At 60.9% G+C, this 14,329-nt stretch overlaps 1 protein-coding gene across 11 annotated transcripts in view; it reads right to left on the bottom strand.

The window, feature by feature from the left end:
• Window positions 1–14,007, bottom strand: part of PACS2 (phosphofurin acidic cluster sorting protein 2) — a 59,457-nt gene extending 45,450 nt beyond the window's left edge. For 4 of the 11 annotated variants that reach the window (XM_064571716.1, XM_064571722.1, XM_064571718.1 and 1 more), the window contains exon 1: window positions 13,820–14,005. In XM_064571716.1, coding sequence (XP_064427786.1) covers window positions 13,820–13,938 — 119 coding nt within the window. In that variant the 5' untranslated portion in view covers window positions 13,939–14,005. Of the gene's footprint in view, window positions 1–13,819 lie in introns of all 11 variants that reach the window. The other 7 variants (XM_064571721.1, XM_064571724.1, XM_064571719.1 and 4 more) reach the window with 5 other exon arrangements.
• Window positions 14,008–14,329: the final 322 nt, after the last annotated feature.

Genomic DNA, 14,329 nt, shown 5'->3' with positions numbered 1-14,329 from the left:
GTCTGCCCTCTCACAAACACGCCGTGGGCTTCTTGGCACATCCAGCCCAGCTCTCCGCTGAAACCACTCGGTAGGCACTTCAGTCCCCCTGGGTGGGGTCCTGCCCCAGGAGCCACCATGCTCTGACCCCCATGCACACATCACACCACCTCGACCAGCACCAGACCCCCCATCCTTCCCTCCATGCCGCCCCAGCCCGGCGCCTCTCCCTCCCCACTGGCCACCTGGGCACACCCACTTCCCCAGCAGCTCTGCACCCGACATGCTGGACACGGGCACCAGCTGCCCACCCAGCTCCTCCCCAAGGCGTCCCGGGTCTCCACCGCACTCTCCGGGCCGCCGTACGTTCCCTCCTGCACCCTGCTCTGACACTTGCTCTTCTGAGAAGCGGGATGAACTCAGGAGTGGCTCCTTGGGCCAGGAAGCACATGGCCACCTGCTCCTCGTGGCCTGCAGCCCTCACCCCCCCCAACCACTCAAGGCTCCCAGACACTGCCTGCAAGCCCCCTCCAGCTACCACCACGACCCTCTTCGCCCAGAAGTGCCCACTCCCTCCAATTCTCTCTTGGTCACCCCCCCACCAGGCTCAGCTGCAAGCATCGAAACCCCCAGGGATCCCAACAAGGGATCCGTGCTCACACATCTCCTCCCAGGAGCAGCCTCCTGGAAAGCCGGTTCTCAGGCCCCTGGTGTCCAGGGATGTTCTCACCCCTCCCACCGCTCGGTGCCGTGCAGCCCAGCGTCCAGCACTGAACCCGTCCTCAGCCACACCCCTGCCCTCGGGCCGGAAGGGAGCACGCTCAGGTACGCCAGGGCATGGTCACACCGAGGTCAGGCCAGCGGTCAGCTGCACCGGCCTACAGCCTCCGTGGGCACAGCGGTCATTGCTCAGGACCCCTAGCTCCCCATGCAAAGCCAGAATGGAGCTCACGGCGTGAAAGAGCCAGGATGGTGCCACCACACTGGGTCAGGTGGGTCCAGCCTCGTAGCCCTGCCTCTCTGGAGGGGCTGCGAGAGCCCGAGAGGCGAGGGGCAGAGCTGGGTGCCCGGTGGGGCCGGCATAAGGAGGATGCGGATGCACGTGGGCCCTTGCCTCTCCACGTGCCTGTTGGGGTCTGTAGGGAAATGAACCCACTGTGGGCCCGCCAGTCACCTGGAGCCTCAGGTCTGGGGAGCGCACCACAGGTGTGCCCCCCCAACAAAGGCTGCCTGCCCCACCCCCCAGCCACTTCGAGCAGCCCTCTGGGTGCTTACATCACAGCAATCCCCCCAGACAGTACCCAACGTACCACACTACAGAGACTGAGACTCTCCTAGAGCTCCCGGGGACCCCCATCCTCCCCAAACCATCAGATAGGCCGGTATACCCAGGAGGGGGCTGGAGGGCTGGGGGCAGCGAGGGGAAGGGGGAGGAGAGGAGGCTGGGCCTGCCTCCTGGGGCTGCTCCTCCGGGCAGGAAAGACAACACCCGCCAGGGAGCAAATCTGAAATGCGGACCGCAGCACCGAGCTGGGCGCCTGGCGCGGGAGGGCCAGGGTGGGGCTGGACATGAGGGTCAGTGCGCAGCTGGGGAGGGAGGGGGCGGTGTCGGACGTGAGGGTCAGTGCGTGGCAGGCGGGGGGTCGGACGTGAGGGTCAGTGAGCGGCGGGGGTGTCAGACGTGACGATCAGTGCGGGCGTTGGGGGGGGGTCGGACGTGAGGGACAGCGCAGCGGGCAGGGGGGTTGGACGTGAGTGTCAGTGCGCGGCGGCGGGGAGGGGGCAGTCGGACGTGAGGGTCAGTGCGCGGCGGGGGGGGTCGGACGTGAGGGTCAGTGCGCAGCGGGCGGGGGGTCGGACGTGAGGGTCAGTGCGCAGCCCGGGGGGTTGGACTGAAGCCCGCTGACCACGCATCTCCCTGCTGTGTAACTCTGGGTCTGCCTGCCTTTCTTCCTGGGCCAACAGCTGCAAAATCAGGCCGCCAGGCTGCATGTCCCAGGAGCAGGGGTCTCCTCGTCCCACTCCTTTTGTTTTTTTTTTTAAGATTTTTATTTATTTATTTGAGAGAGCGAGAATGAGAGAGAGTACATGAGGGGGGGAGGGTCAGAGGGAGAAGCAGACTCCCCGCTGAGCAGGGAGTCCAATGCGGGACTCGATCTCGGGACTCCAGGATCATGACCTGAGCTGAAGGCAGTCGCTTAACCAACTGAGCCACCCAGGCACCCCAACATTTTTTTTTTTAAGATTTTTATTTATTTGACAGAGACAGTAAGAGAGGGAACACAAGCAGGGGGAGTGGGAGAGGGAGAAGCGGGCTTCCCGCCGAGCAGGGAGCCTGATGCGGGACTCGATCCCCGGACTCCAGGATCATGACCTGAGCCCAAGGCAGCTGCTTAACCAACTGAGCCGCCCAGGAACCCTAGTCCCCCTCCTCTTAAAGGTAACCTGAAACACGCCCCGTGGAGGGAATTCTCCAAGCGCTCTCTTCTAAACAAGGCTAATCAGACACGTTTCTGTTTGTCCCAAACACGAACAGCTTAACTGGAAATTCTCCGTACACAGTTGCCCAGCATGCTTGGATTTACAGGAAAGCGGGTGGCTGGGGGCCAACCCTGAGGGTCTGTGTGGCAGGGTTTTCTCGCCCGCCTGGCCAACTGCACGCTCGAGAGCCCTCTGCGCTGGGAGAGGCAGCCCGCAGCTCTATTTCAGGCACAGAGTGCACGCGGGACATCCCAGCTTTCCAGCGACCGTGAGGCCAGCACTGACTGCAGTTTCCTGTGCCCCGCCCCCGCCCTGTGGCGGCTGGTGACACGGCTGGCCCTCCCCGGCGGCTGGCCCCTCCACGGCGGGCGTCTGCGCTGTGCCGCACAGGATGGAGCGTCTGCCTGTCCGAGCGGGCATAGTCTGAGCCCTGCCCGCCATGCGCCCCAGGGGAGGGCCATCATCACCCTTGTTGAGAAAACTGTTCTCCGAGAGGCAAACTAGGAAGGAGGAAAGCAGGTGTGGTCATCCCCTGCTCAGATCTGGAAGGCGGAGGGCTGGGCCTAGCAGGATCTCACACTGGGCGGAGGGCACGGGGCGCACCCCCAACCACACCAGCTCCTCCCACAGAACCTTCACTGTCGCCCCCACAGCTGGTCTGCCGCCTGCTTGAGGCTTTTTCCTGCTGAGACAGACACCACGGGGGACGCCTGGGGGGCTTGGTCGTCGGCAGTCCTGCTCCAGGGCTGGGCTACAAATCAACACACTTCTGGAACCTTCCGTGACCTGCCAAGGCCAGAGTGGCATAGTCTGGAACCTGAGACAGGTCTGGCCCATCCTCCCTGGCACATGCAGGCAAGTCCGGAGCAGAGGCGTTAGACGCCCCCCAGCGCAGACCCTAAGGCCTCAGCCTCCCGTCTCCTTGCCAGGGACCCACTGCAGGGCCCTTCCCTCAGCCGTGCAGCAGCAGAACCCGCGAGGCTGGGACACAAAGCAGGAAGGCGGCTTCCACTCTCGCGGCGCTGCCTGAGGGCGATTCACTGGTAGGGGGCCCTCATGTGCCCACTACCCGCCAGACCCTCAGCCTCCCCGATGTCCCTTCTCCTCTGGGACGCCCCCGCCGTCTTCCCTCCCAGGGGCTTGCTCTGAGCAGGGCCCTGCCCGCCCTCCCTGCCACCAGCTCAGCCCCCGCCCTGCCCTCATGCCTCTCTCGGGGGCCCCACACCCACGAGGCAAATGCACCCACAAATGAGTTCATCGTCCTGCCCCGGATGCTCCATCGGGCAAGTGCTGTGTTTGTAAACACACCCCGCACTCGCTCATTTCCTGCCAGAGATGGGGGTGTCATTCCCCATTTCCCTCCCAAAGTGTGATCACCCTCAACTTACATCATAGCCTACGCTGGAGTCCAGCAAGAGCCTGCATGCTCTGGTGGACGGGCCGGAATGGCCTAGGACCCCCACGGGGACCCCAGGGAACAGTGAACTGGTTGCAGGCTAGGTCACCGGAGCCCACGACCCAGGACAGGTCTTCACAGCCAAGGTGCCCCCACCAGCCTGGATCAGATGCAGCAGGGCAGCTCCTGGGCCACTGCAGAACCCAGGAGGGCTCCCCAACCCCCATGCCCTCTCTGGGCCCCCCACAGAGCGTCTCCAGGTGGCCTGTGCCCAGGTGTGCCCCCAGTGGCATTCAGGACAAGCCAAACTGCCCGTGCAGAGGGATGCCCTAGCACAGCGACTCAATGACCAGAGCACTGCCCCCTCCCGCCGCAGGACACCCAGCCTGAGGCACTTTCAGATGCCCCGGAGACACCCAACGTCCACTCCCAGATGGGCAGGGATGAGCCTGTGAGAGATGAGACGCCACAGAGCACCCTGCCGAGTTCAGAAGCGTGGGGACAGCCGCCCTCCCGGGGCCTGGGGCACCTGCACAGAGCCGTCCCTCAGCTGCAGCAGCTGAGGCCCAGGAGAAGCTCGTCTAAGACCGGGGCGGTGCTAACCGACCATGACACCAAGACGCAAGGTCAGCAGTGGTCACACTGGAAAGTGAGCCTCAGGTTAAGTGAAAGATGCAGGCGCCCCCGCTGCCCCCAGTCGGACGCTCTGGCTCACACACAATCACCCCAGAAGTTACCCGAGGGTCTGCCTAGGGGGCGCCACCACTGTCCCAATGCGGACGTGTGCCCTACAGTTGAGCAACCGGGGACAGAGAGGAGCCCACGCCACACAGAGGAGGCCGGAGGCTGTGTCCACACAGAGCAGAGCCAGCAGGTTGGTGAAGGGCACAACCACTTCCGGGCAGGGGAAGGGCCTCCGAGGGCCTGCCCAGGGCTGGGGGGCAGAGACAGGGGCCAACCCCCTGCCAACAGAGGCCAGAGGGTGACTGCGCGGATGGACCCCCGAACCTGTGCTGCTCAGCTGGGCCTGCACCACGCGTGCCAGGGGCTTGCGCTGGAGCAGAACGGCCACACAGAGACAGGACACGGAGCCAGCTGACAGCCAGCCATGAGACATTCAAGGCACCTCCCTTTCTGCCCAAGACTCAGCACAGGGGAGAAAAAGGCTGGGCCAGGCTCCTCCCGAAGCCCACCCAGCCCCCTAACAACGGGGGGTCCACCCAGCCCTCCTGTGGCCACTGCCATCCTGTCCCACCATCAGGACAATGGTGCCCTCAGGGCAGGGCCACCAAAGGGCCTCTCCTTGCACCTCAGGGTGTCAGCACCATGGCTGGGTGCTTACCTGGGGCCTGGGCGTGCACACGTATGCACACATATGGGTGGGCTGAAGTGAGCTGCAGCAAAGGGCACTGACGGCCCACGTCCACCCCACAGATGTTAGCCCATAGGCCACGGACTGCGGAGCTGGCTTCCTCGGTCTCCCTTGGAGTAGACTTTATCCTTCAGACGCTGCAAGCACCCCAGTCCACTCTCAAACGCCTGCCCCACCTCCCCCCCATGCACACATCTGACAACGCCAGTCACCAGCCAAGTCCACAGCTGACGCGGCCTGGGGCCCACCCTGCACCGCTCTCCAGCACACACCCTCAACGAAAGCGATGGCTTCCTCCCAGCTCGAAACAGCTCACACTCCTGAGCAGAGCACCTCCGTTCAGCTCCAGGAGCACTCACCAAATGGCCACTCCATGTCCATGCCGAGCTCTGGACAGGGCTGGGAGACGGCGCAGTCCCCCCCAGCTGCAGCCGCCCTCGTGCAGGCTGCAGGGGCAGCAGGACGTGGACAGAAGTAGAAGGAGGGACTGAGAACTGGCTACCATTACGGGGACATGCGAAACCTGCCCAGCCTGTGCTCGCCAAGACCACCCAGTGGGAAGGGCTACTACACATCCAGATGGCACCCCAGAAGGGAGGAGAGAGAGCACGGGACAGAGGCAACACTTCCCAGCACTGGTAAAAACCACCAATCCACAAAGTTGAAAAGCCCAACCCTGACTGTGGCGGTATCAGGAGAAAGTGACACCTGGACATAAAGCCACCAGGGAGAAGGACAGATCTTCAAATGACTCTCACCTGACAGACAGCTGACTTCTCAAGAGCAAAAGTGAGCAAAGTCAGGAAATGTGCATCCTCCACATGCCGAGGGGAGATGCCCCTTGCACCCCCACGCCCCCTGGGACACCTGCACCCCCACACCCCCAGGACACCTGCACGTGCAGAGGAGAGATGCCCCCTGCACCCCCACACCCCCCAGGACACCTGCACGTGCAGAGGGGAGATGCCCCCTGCACCCCCACACCCCCCAGAACACCTGCACGTGCAGAGGGGAGACGCCGCCTGCACCCCCACACCCCCCAGGACACCTGCACGTGCAGAGGGGAGATGCCCCCTGCACCCCCACACCCCCCAGGACACCTGCACGTGCAGAGGGGAGACGCCACCTGCACCCCCACACCCCCCGGGACACCTGCACGTGCAGAGGAGAGATGCCCCCTGCACCCCCACACCCCCCGGGACACCTGCGCGTGCAGAGGGGAGATGCCCCCTGCACCCCCACACCCCCCGGGACACCTGCACGTGCAGAGGGGAGATGCCCCCTGCACCCCCACACCCCCCGGGACACCTGCACGTGCAGAGGGGAGATGCCCCCTGCACCCCCCACACCCCCGGGACACCTGCACGTGCAGAGGGGAGATGCCCCCTGCACCCCCACACCCCCCGGGACACCTGCACGTGCAGAGGGGAGATGCCGCCTGCACCCCCACACCCCCCGGGACACCTGCACGTGCAGAGGGGAGATGCCGCCTGCACCCCCACACCCCCCGGGACACCTGCACGTGCAGAGGGGAGATGCCCCCTGCACCCCCACACCCCCCGGGACACCTGCACGTGCAGAGGAGAGATGCCTCCTGCACCCCCACACCCCCCGGGACACCTGCACGTGCAGAGGGGAGACGCCGCCTGCACCCCCACACCCCCCGGGACACCTGCACGTGCAGAGGGGAGATGCCTCCTGCACCCCCACACCCCCCGGGACACCTGCACGTGCAGAGGGGAGACGCCGCCTGCACCCCCACACCCCCCGGGACACCTGCACATGCAGAGGGGAGATGCCCCCTGCACCCCCACACCCCCCAGGACACCTGCACATGCAGAGGAGAGATGCCGCCCACACCCCCACACCCCCCAGAAACAAGGCTAAGCATTTTGAGAACACGGAAAGAGCAGTTAGTTATCAACACATCCTCACTAAAGAAAATCCTGAAGATGCATTTTCAGACATAACAGGGAGAAAACAATTCCAAGTTCTGAGTTGCCAGAAGAATGAAGAAAAGCCATGAGTTTCAAGGTTAATCGAGTGCTCGCAGAATAAAGGAATAACAACCTCTCGTGCGCTTAGCAGGAAAATTAAAATACACTGAACAAGGGTGCATGATCTTGAGAGGGTTAGGTCAAAATAACATGTTGTGAGGTCTGTCCCTGTGTCTAATGTTAGGAACAGGATAAAGACAAATTAACTTTGAAATACAGCCAGTATGGGGGGCGCCTGGGGGGCTCAGTCGGTGAAGCCTCTGATTCTTGGTTTCAGCTCAGGTCATGATCTCAGGGTTGTGGGATCGAGCCCTGCGTCGGTTCCATGCTGGGCACACTGGGTGTGGAGGCTGCTGAAGATTCTCTCCCTCTGCCCCTCCCCCATAAGATAAATAGAGCCAGTATGCAAATCACAATTTACACAGTAATCACTAAGAAACAGAAACAGTGGTAAGTTTCAAACTAATATATGAGGTGGAAACAGAATAAGGGGGAAAAATCAGTGCAAAATAAGATAAAACAAAAGAGAAAAACAGACATAAAAAAACAGGAAAATAGTAAGCACAAAAAATAAAATGATAGGTATGAACCCAAATATCGATAATTTTGATAAATGACAACAGACTGAATGTTCTAGTTAAAAAATAAAGATTGTCAGATTGAATGAAAATGGAATCTAGATCCATGCTGAAAAAGACACATTTCACATGTAGGGCACAGAAAGGTCTAAAGAAAAAAGATGGAAGAAGAAATAGCGGGCAAATACTACCCAGAGCTATCCTGTCACCAAAGTGCACGTTCAGACAGAAAGCATCACCAGATAGAGTCATAAATGCTCAAAGTTCAAAGCCCCTGGAAGGCATTCTAACCCAAATGTATACGCCTAGTAATGTAGTTTCAAAATGACAGAGCTCCAAGAGAAGTAGATAAAATCCAGCACCAGCTTAGACGGTTTTCACACACTTCTCCAGGAGACAGAAAGGGGCACAGATCTGCAGATCGCAGTGAACCAAGCTTGTTGGGCATGGACAGACATCCAACACTGTCCACTGCCAGACACACATGCCTGTTCAGTACAGAGAGAGCAGCCACGAAAACTGACCTCAAACTGAGCCATAAGGCAAGTTCCGAAAAACATTAAGGACCTGGTGTCATACTGACCACTTTCTCTGACCCCAACATGACTAAGTTAGAAAGAACCACGGGAAGGGGAGAGAGATGAACTGGATCATGGAAAAGTAACTAGGAAAAAAACCTATATGTTTGCCTATTAAGAAACTCTGAAATATCCTGACGGGTTAAAGAATGATGCGAAATAAAAAATATACATATATTTCAAGTGGGACGACTCTCCACATAAAAGCTTGTGAGGTGCAGTTAAAGCAGCTCTTGTTTGGTAGATACAGGTGCTGGTACAGAAGGAAACGAGGAGGAAAATAAGGAGCCATGCATTTATCTTAAGAAATTAGAACAAGAACAGCAAAATAAACCTGAGGAGCATAAATGGCAGGAAATAAACAACTAGCATTTATTTTTAAACACTGATGAGCCCCTGGTGAGACAGATCAGAGCAGAGCGTCCCTGTCCACCTACACAGTCAATGGAAGGAATTGAAGGGGACAGCTCTACAGATCCTGCAGTCATTTAAAAAATAAAAGAGTATTATGAGCAACTTTGTGCCAATAAACCTGAAAATCTGGACAGAATGGACAAATTCTCGGAAATACATATTTTTTAAAAAACCAACTTGGGGGGGGGGTCCTATGCCCGGTAAAGACACTGAATCCAGGATGAGCTGCCTACAAAGCAACCCCAAGCTACTTTATGGGTGACTTTCCCCAAACATTCAGAGGACACACAGTTCCAGTCCTGCATAAATGAGACCATGGCACAGCAGATGAGTTCACGCTCTGAAGCACATCCTACAGGTATCTTGGTGCCAAAATCCGGTGAGATCACAGACCCTACATATACACACAGGAGTCCTAGATCGTAATCATCTAAACCCACCAATGAACAAGAAGGGTAATGCTGCATGACCAGACGAGAATTTTTCCAAAGGATGGAAGGTTAGTCTAATACTAGAAAATCCATTTATGTAAGGTAACGTTATATAAGGTAACAGCAAGTCAAGGAAAATCACATGATGCTCTTAATTTAAAAAAAAAAACTTGTTTGGTTATATTCAACATCCACTCCCATCAAGCACAGAATAAAGTCTCAGGAGAAGCCGTCATGCAGCTGTTGGAACGGCTGCAAGTCAGACGACGCGGCATGAAATGTTACAGAGCCGCGGTGACGGCACCACTCCAGAAGACGGCAGTTCCTCCCAAAACTGACACACGCCCACCTCCCCTGCGGCCGGTTATTACCGAAGAGAAGTGAAAGCATATGACTTCCAAAGTCCTGCACCCAAATGGTCGTAGCAGCTTTGAACCCAAGAGCCTCGAACTGCAAACAACCCACCCACCTACCCAGAGCAGCGGGTTTACACCAAGTGTGGTTTACTCCTGCAGTGGGACGCCGCGCACCGGGAGGAAGGAGCTGTGGAAGCGGACTCGGCGTGGGTGAGTCCAAGAGCTGCACACTGCCCAGGCCACCAGGCGGAAGGCCTAGGGCAGCGGACGGCCTGCAGGCACAGAGCGCCACCAAAACCAGCAGCTGGACATCCCTCCACCACGTGAACCAAACCACAACCAGGTCCCTCAAACGCACCAAGGATGCAAACTAGGAGTTCGCAGAAGTAAGATTTGACCGAATGATACATACGGGAAAGGATGAGCAGCCTCACATCTAAAAATTGGTGAAAAACCCCCAACAGGAAAGAAAAAATAGTAGGAAGCTCAAGGGTGTAAAGGGACCCAGAACCTGCTGAGTGGGGGCCCAGGAGGCCGCTCTGGCAACCCCAGCGGTGGGGCACGCCTAGGAGGCGGCCGGGAAGGGTCGGACACCGCTGCTGATGGTGACCGGGGAGGAGTGCTGCCTGTAGCGTTTCCTCGGGGAAACCCACAGAGTCAGGCCTCCCTCGAGTTACAGCCCCAACACCTGGCAGGAGCCCCTGGGAAGAGGAGAGAGCTGGCCACCACGACCAGAGGGCCGAGCCAGCCAGGCCAGAGGCAGGTGCTCAGACCTTGCAGACCGCCAAGAAATTCACTTCGTTGGAAGAAGACTGATCACTTCTAGCCGGGGAAGGATTACCATCCCCTGAAGAAAATGCCCAGACTCAAGTCGGGGAGAAAAATTAAAAATGAGAAGGAGAAAGAAAAATTGGCCAAAGAAGTGACCTGCAATTTCGCTGACAAGGAAGTGCAAATGGCCTGCATTAGTAATCAGAGAAATTCAAATGAAAACCACAATACCATTTCACACCCACCAGACTGGCAAAAATTAAGTCAGGCAAAGTGTTGGCACGAATGCAGAGCACTGGGGACGCGCATCCCCGCCGGTGGGGGCCGGAGCTGGCACAACCACACTCCATGAAGCCGCCTGGGAGTAACACTGAGCACACACCCCCAAACCCTACTACGGGCATGTGCTTACAACGGGCCTGGCCGCCCACAGCCACACACGGCGAGGCCCGGCACTCGGATGCCGACAGCAGCACGGATGAAACTGGCTGCCACCTGGAAACAAGCCACAGGTCCCCTGACAGCGGGACCCACACCATCATTTTGCAGGGACCACCACGCGGCAGTGACAGCTACTGGCGCGACGTCACTCCGAAACGTAGACTGGGCAAAAACGAGACATGCAAAGGAGCAGAGAGGGTGTGACCCCTTTACAGAAAGCCCAGGAGCACACCGAGAACAGCCCGTCCAAGGACTCTCACCCGCAGGAGATACAGGCAGTGGGCCAGCGCCACCTCTCAGGGAGGGGCCCCGCTCACCAGGACAGTAGGGGGGCGTTTGCTCTAACCGACATTCTGCACGTTCAACCCATCAACTGCTGGCCTAGCCTAACGACTCGTGGCCATGGGACACAAGCTGCCATCACCCCTCCCCCCTCCCCCCTCCCCCACCCAGGCGGAGCCCTTGAGCCCCCAACAGCTGTGCTGTCCAGCCCAGCCCTCACATCCCCCCTCACACCCTCCCCCCACACTCAAGGAGTGGACTTCCCAGGCCAGCTCCAGGAGAGGAGCTGCTAACCCTCCCAGCATCTCCTGCAACCCCCCCCACCCCCAGTTAAATTTCAGTGGTCTTTTGGGGGAGCTCCAGGAAGCTGCTGAGGAGGGGCAGCAAAGACAGGCTACGGCCTGCACCCTGTCTGGGGGCACGTGGAGTAGCAAGGGGGCAGTGACCGAAGGAGGCAAGAAGGGGGACAGGCGTGGGTCTGGGGGGAAGGAGGGGGACAGGCGTCGGTTTGGGGGAAGGAGGGGGACAGGCGTGGGTTTGGGGGGCAGTGACAGCAGGAGGCAATGAGGGGACAGGCATGGATTTGGGAGGAAGGAGGGGCACAGGCGTCGGTTTGGGGGAAGGAGGGTGACAGGCGTGGGTTTGGGGAAAGGAGGGGCACAGGCGTAGGTTTGGGGGGCAGTGACAGGAGGCAAGGAGGGGACAGGCATGGATTTGGGGGGAAGGAGGGGCACAGGCGTCAGTTTGGGGGAAGGAGGGGCACAGGCGTGGGTTTGGGGAAAGGAGGGGCACAGGCGTAGGTTTGGGGGGCAGTGACAGCAGGAGGCAAGGAGGGGACAGGCATGGATTTGGGGGGAAGGAGGGGCACAGGCGTCGGTTTGGGGGAAGGAGGGGGACAGGCGTGGGTTTGGGGAAAGGAAGGGGACAGGCGTGAGTTTGGGGGGCAGTGACAAGAGGAGGCAAGGAGGGGGACAGGCGTGGGTTTGGGGGGCAGTGATAAGAGGAGGCAAGGAGGGGGACAGGCGTGGGTTTGGGGGGCAGTGATAAGAGGAGGCAAGGAGGGAGACAGGCGTGGGTTTGCGGGTAAGGAGGAGCAGAAGCGTGGGTTTGGGGGGCAGTGACAGAAGGCAGCCAGCACAAGAGGTCCACTGGGTGGTGGTGGTGGTGGTGACAATCCATAGGGGGACAGACAGAAGCACTGGGTTGGGGGTTGGGGGGAGTCCACAATGACCCTGGCTGTGGGGCTCCACGCTAAGGCAATTGCCCAAGATGGGAAAGGGTGAGCAGGCTGGGCCTGGGGAGACACTCCTGACCTTGGCTGCGAGGCCCAGAGACTTCCCAGAGAAGACGCAAGCAGGTGGATCTGGAGTCCTTGGCCCCAAACCCTGGCTAACGCTGACCCTCAGGTCACACAGGAGGCCCCATACAGATCTGGCAGGTGTGTTGAGGGCCCACCCTCTCCAGCTGGCACAGCCAATGCTCTGACCTCCCAGCCCTCAACTCCTGGAGGGCAAACCCCACAGACTGGAATCCATCCACAACACCTGTAGGATGAGCTGTGGCTGCGTGTGTGGCCCCCCCGCCCCAGCAGTTCACCACCCACTCCCTGTGCCGGGATGGCAATCCTGAGGTCCTCACCAGGAGGTCTCCCCAGGGAGCACTCTTCCCTGCAGCCCTTGAGGCCTGGTGTCCATTCCACAATAGACCCTGGTGTGAGTCTGTCTCTCCCCCCTCAGCCTGAGAGCTGCATCATCGGGGACCACTGAGTCAGGAAGAAACCAAGAGAGCTCCAAGCTGGCAAGAAAAACAGGGAAGCTGCCAGTCCGAATGGAGTTGATCTGGCTACAGCACTGGCCTGTGGGCTAGACCTCGACCAGCTGTTGCCACGGGGGTCCAGGCGCTTCCCCACCAAGTGAGAGGGAGGTTTTTTGCCATGGCGAAATTGACAGCTGATGCAAAGAGCCCTGCTCACCAACAGCATGAACAGGTAAAGGGCAGCAGGACAGAGCAGGCCCCCAGACCAGAAGTAAAGAGCCGTGTGCTGGATGAAAGAGTACAATCATGGTCCCAACTTTAGGTGTTCTCTGGACACTGCGGGCCCTGCGGGTCACTCCCAGGACGCTCAGGCTTGACAGGGTGGCTGGCCGCAAAAGGAAATCTGACAGCAGTGGAGAGAGGAGACACCTGAGTCAACTCCACCAGCACCGCATCAGTGGACAGGTGCAATGAAGCGGCCAGGGAGCGGAACCAGGTGAGCTGCCTGAGCCTCGAAGACCGCGGGACCGGAGAAACCCGCGCCACTCCCTCCCGGCGGTGCCAGGACCTCAGAGGCCCTCCACGCGTCACAGAATGCGCAAGCCGGAGTGGGGGGCGCAAACGCGAGGCCCGTGGTGGGCGACCCTGGGCAGAGGGTCCTGTGTGCGGGTCCTGGGTGGACCGACCCGGGTGGGAGCCCCGGGTGCGAGGTCCCGGGGGACTGCCCCGCTGCACTGTCCCCGCTGCCCCCCTCCCCCGAGCACGAGGTCCCGGGTGGAGTCCCGGGTGGGGACGGCCCGGGGCGCAGGTCCCGGATGGACAGTGCCGGGCGGGGATCCCGGGCGCAGGTCCCTAGTGGACGGTGCCAGGCGGACAGTCCCGGGTGGGGACGGCGCGGTGCGCAGGGCCCGGATGGACAGACCCCGGCGGACGGTCCCGGGTGTCCGGCAGGTGCGCGCGGGAACAAAGCGGCCGGGCGGCGGCGTACCTGGGCACGCAGCTGGGGCTGGAGCCGTCCACCTCCCAGGTGGCGAACAGGTTCATGGGCACGGGCGTGTTGAGCGCGGCGGGCGCGCCGGCCAGGCCCAGGCGGCCCCGCTCGGCCATGGCGCCGGCCCCGCCGCTCCCTCGGCGGCCTGGGCTGCGGCCGGGCCGCGGACGCGCGGCGGGCGGGCGGGCGGGCGGGCCGGGCGCGCGGAGGGCGGCGGCGCGGTCACATGGCTGCCGGCGGCGGGGACGGCCGGGCGGGCGGCGGACAGGCCCGCGGGCGGCAACCAGGCTGCGGCCGCCCCGCCCCGCGCCGCGCGCCGCGCGCCCCGCCCCGCCCCGCGCCGCGCGCCCCCGCCCCGCGCCCCGCCCCCACCCCGCCGCCGCCGCCGATTGGCTGGGCGGGCGCGCGCTCGCCGCCTCGAGCCCAACCACGGCCGGCGGAGCGCTCGCCGGAAGTGCGGGGACGCGCGCGCTCCCTGCCGCCGACCGGCGAGGCGACCCGGCCCGC

This window comes from Mirounga angustirostris, unplaced genomic scaffold, assembly GCF_029215605.1.
Source record: "Mirounga angustirostris isolate CCGP_5_RB_7025 unplaced genomic scaffold, mMirAng1.0.hap1 SCAF_9, whole genome shotgun sequence".
In the NCBI taxonomy this organism is placed as follows: Eukaryota; Metazoa; Chordata; class Mammalia; order Carnivora; family Phocidae; genus Mirounga; species Mirounga angustirostris.
This window is presented reverse-complemented; position numbering and strand designations above follow the sequence as displayed.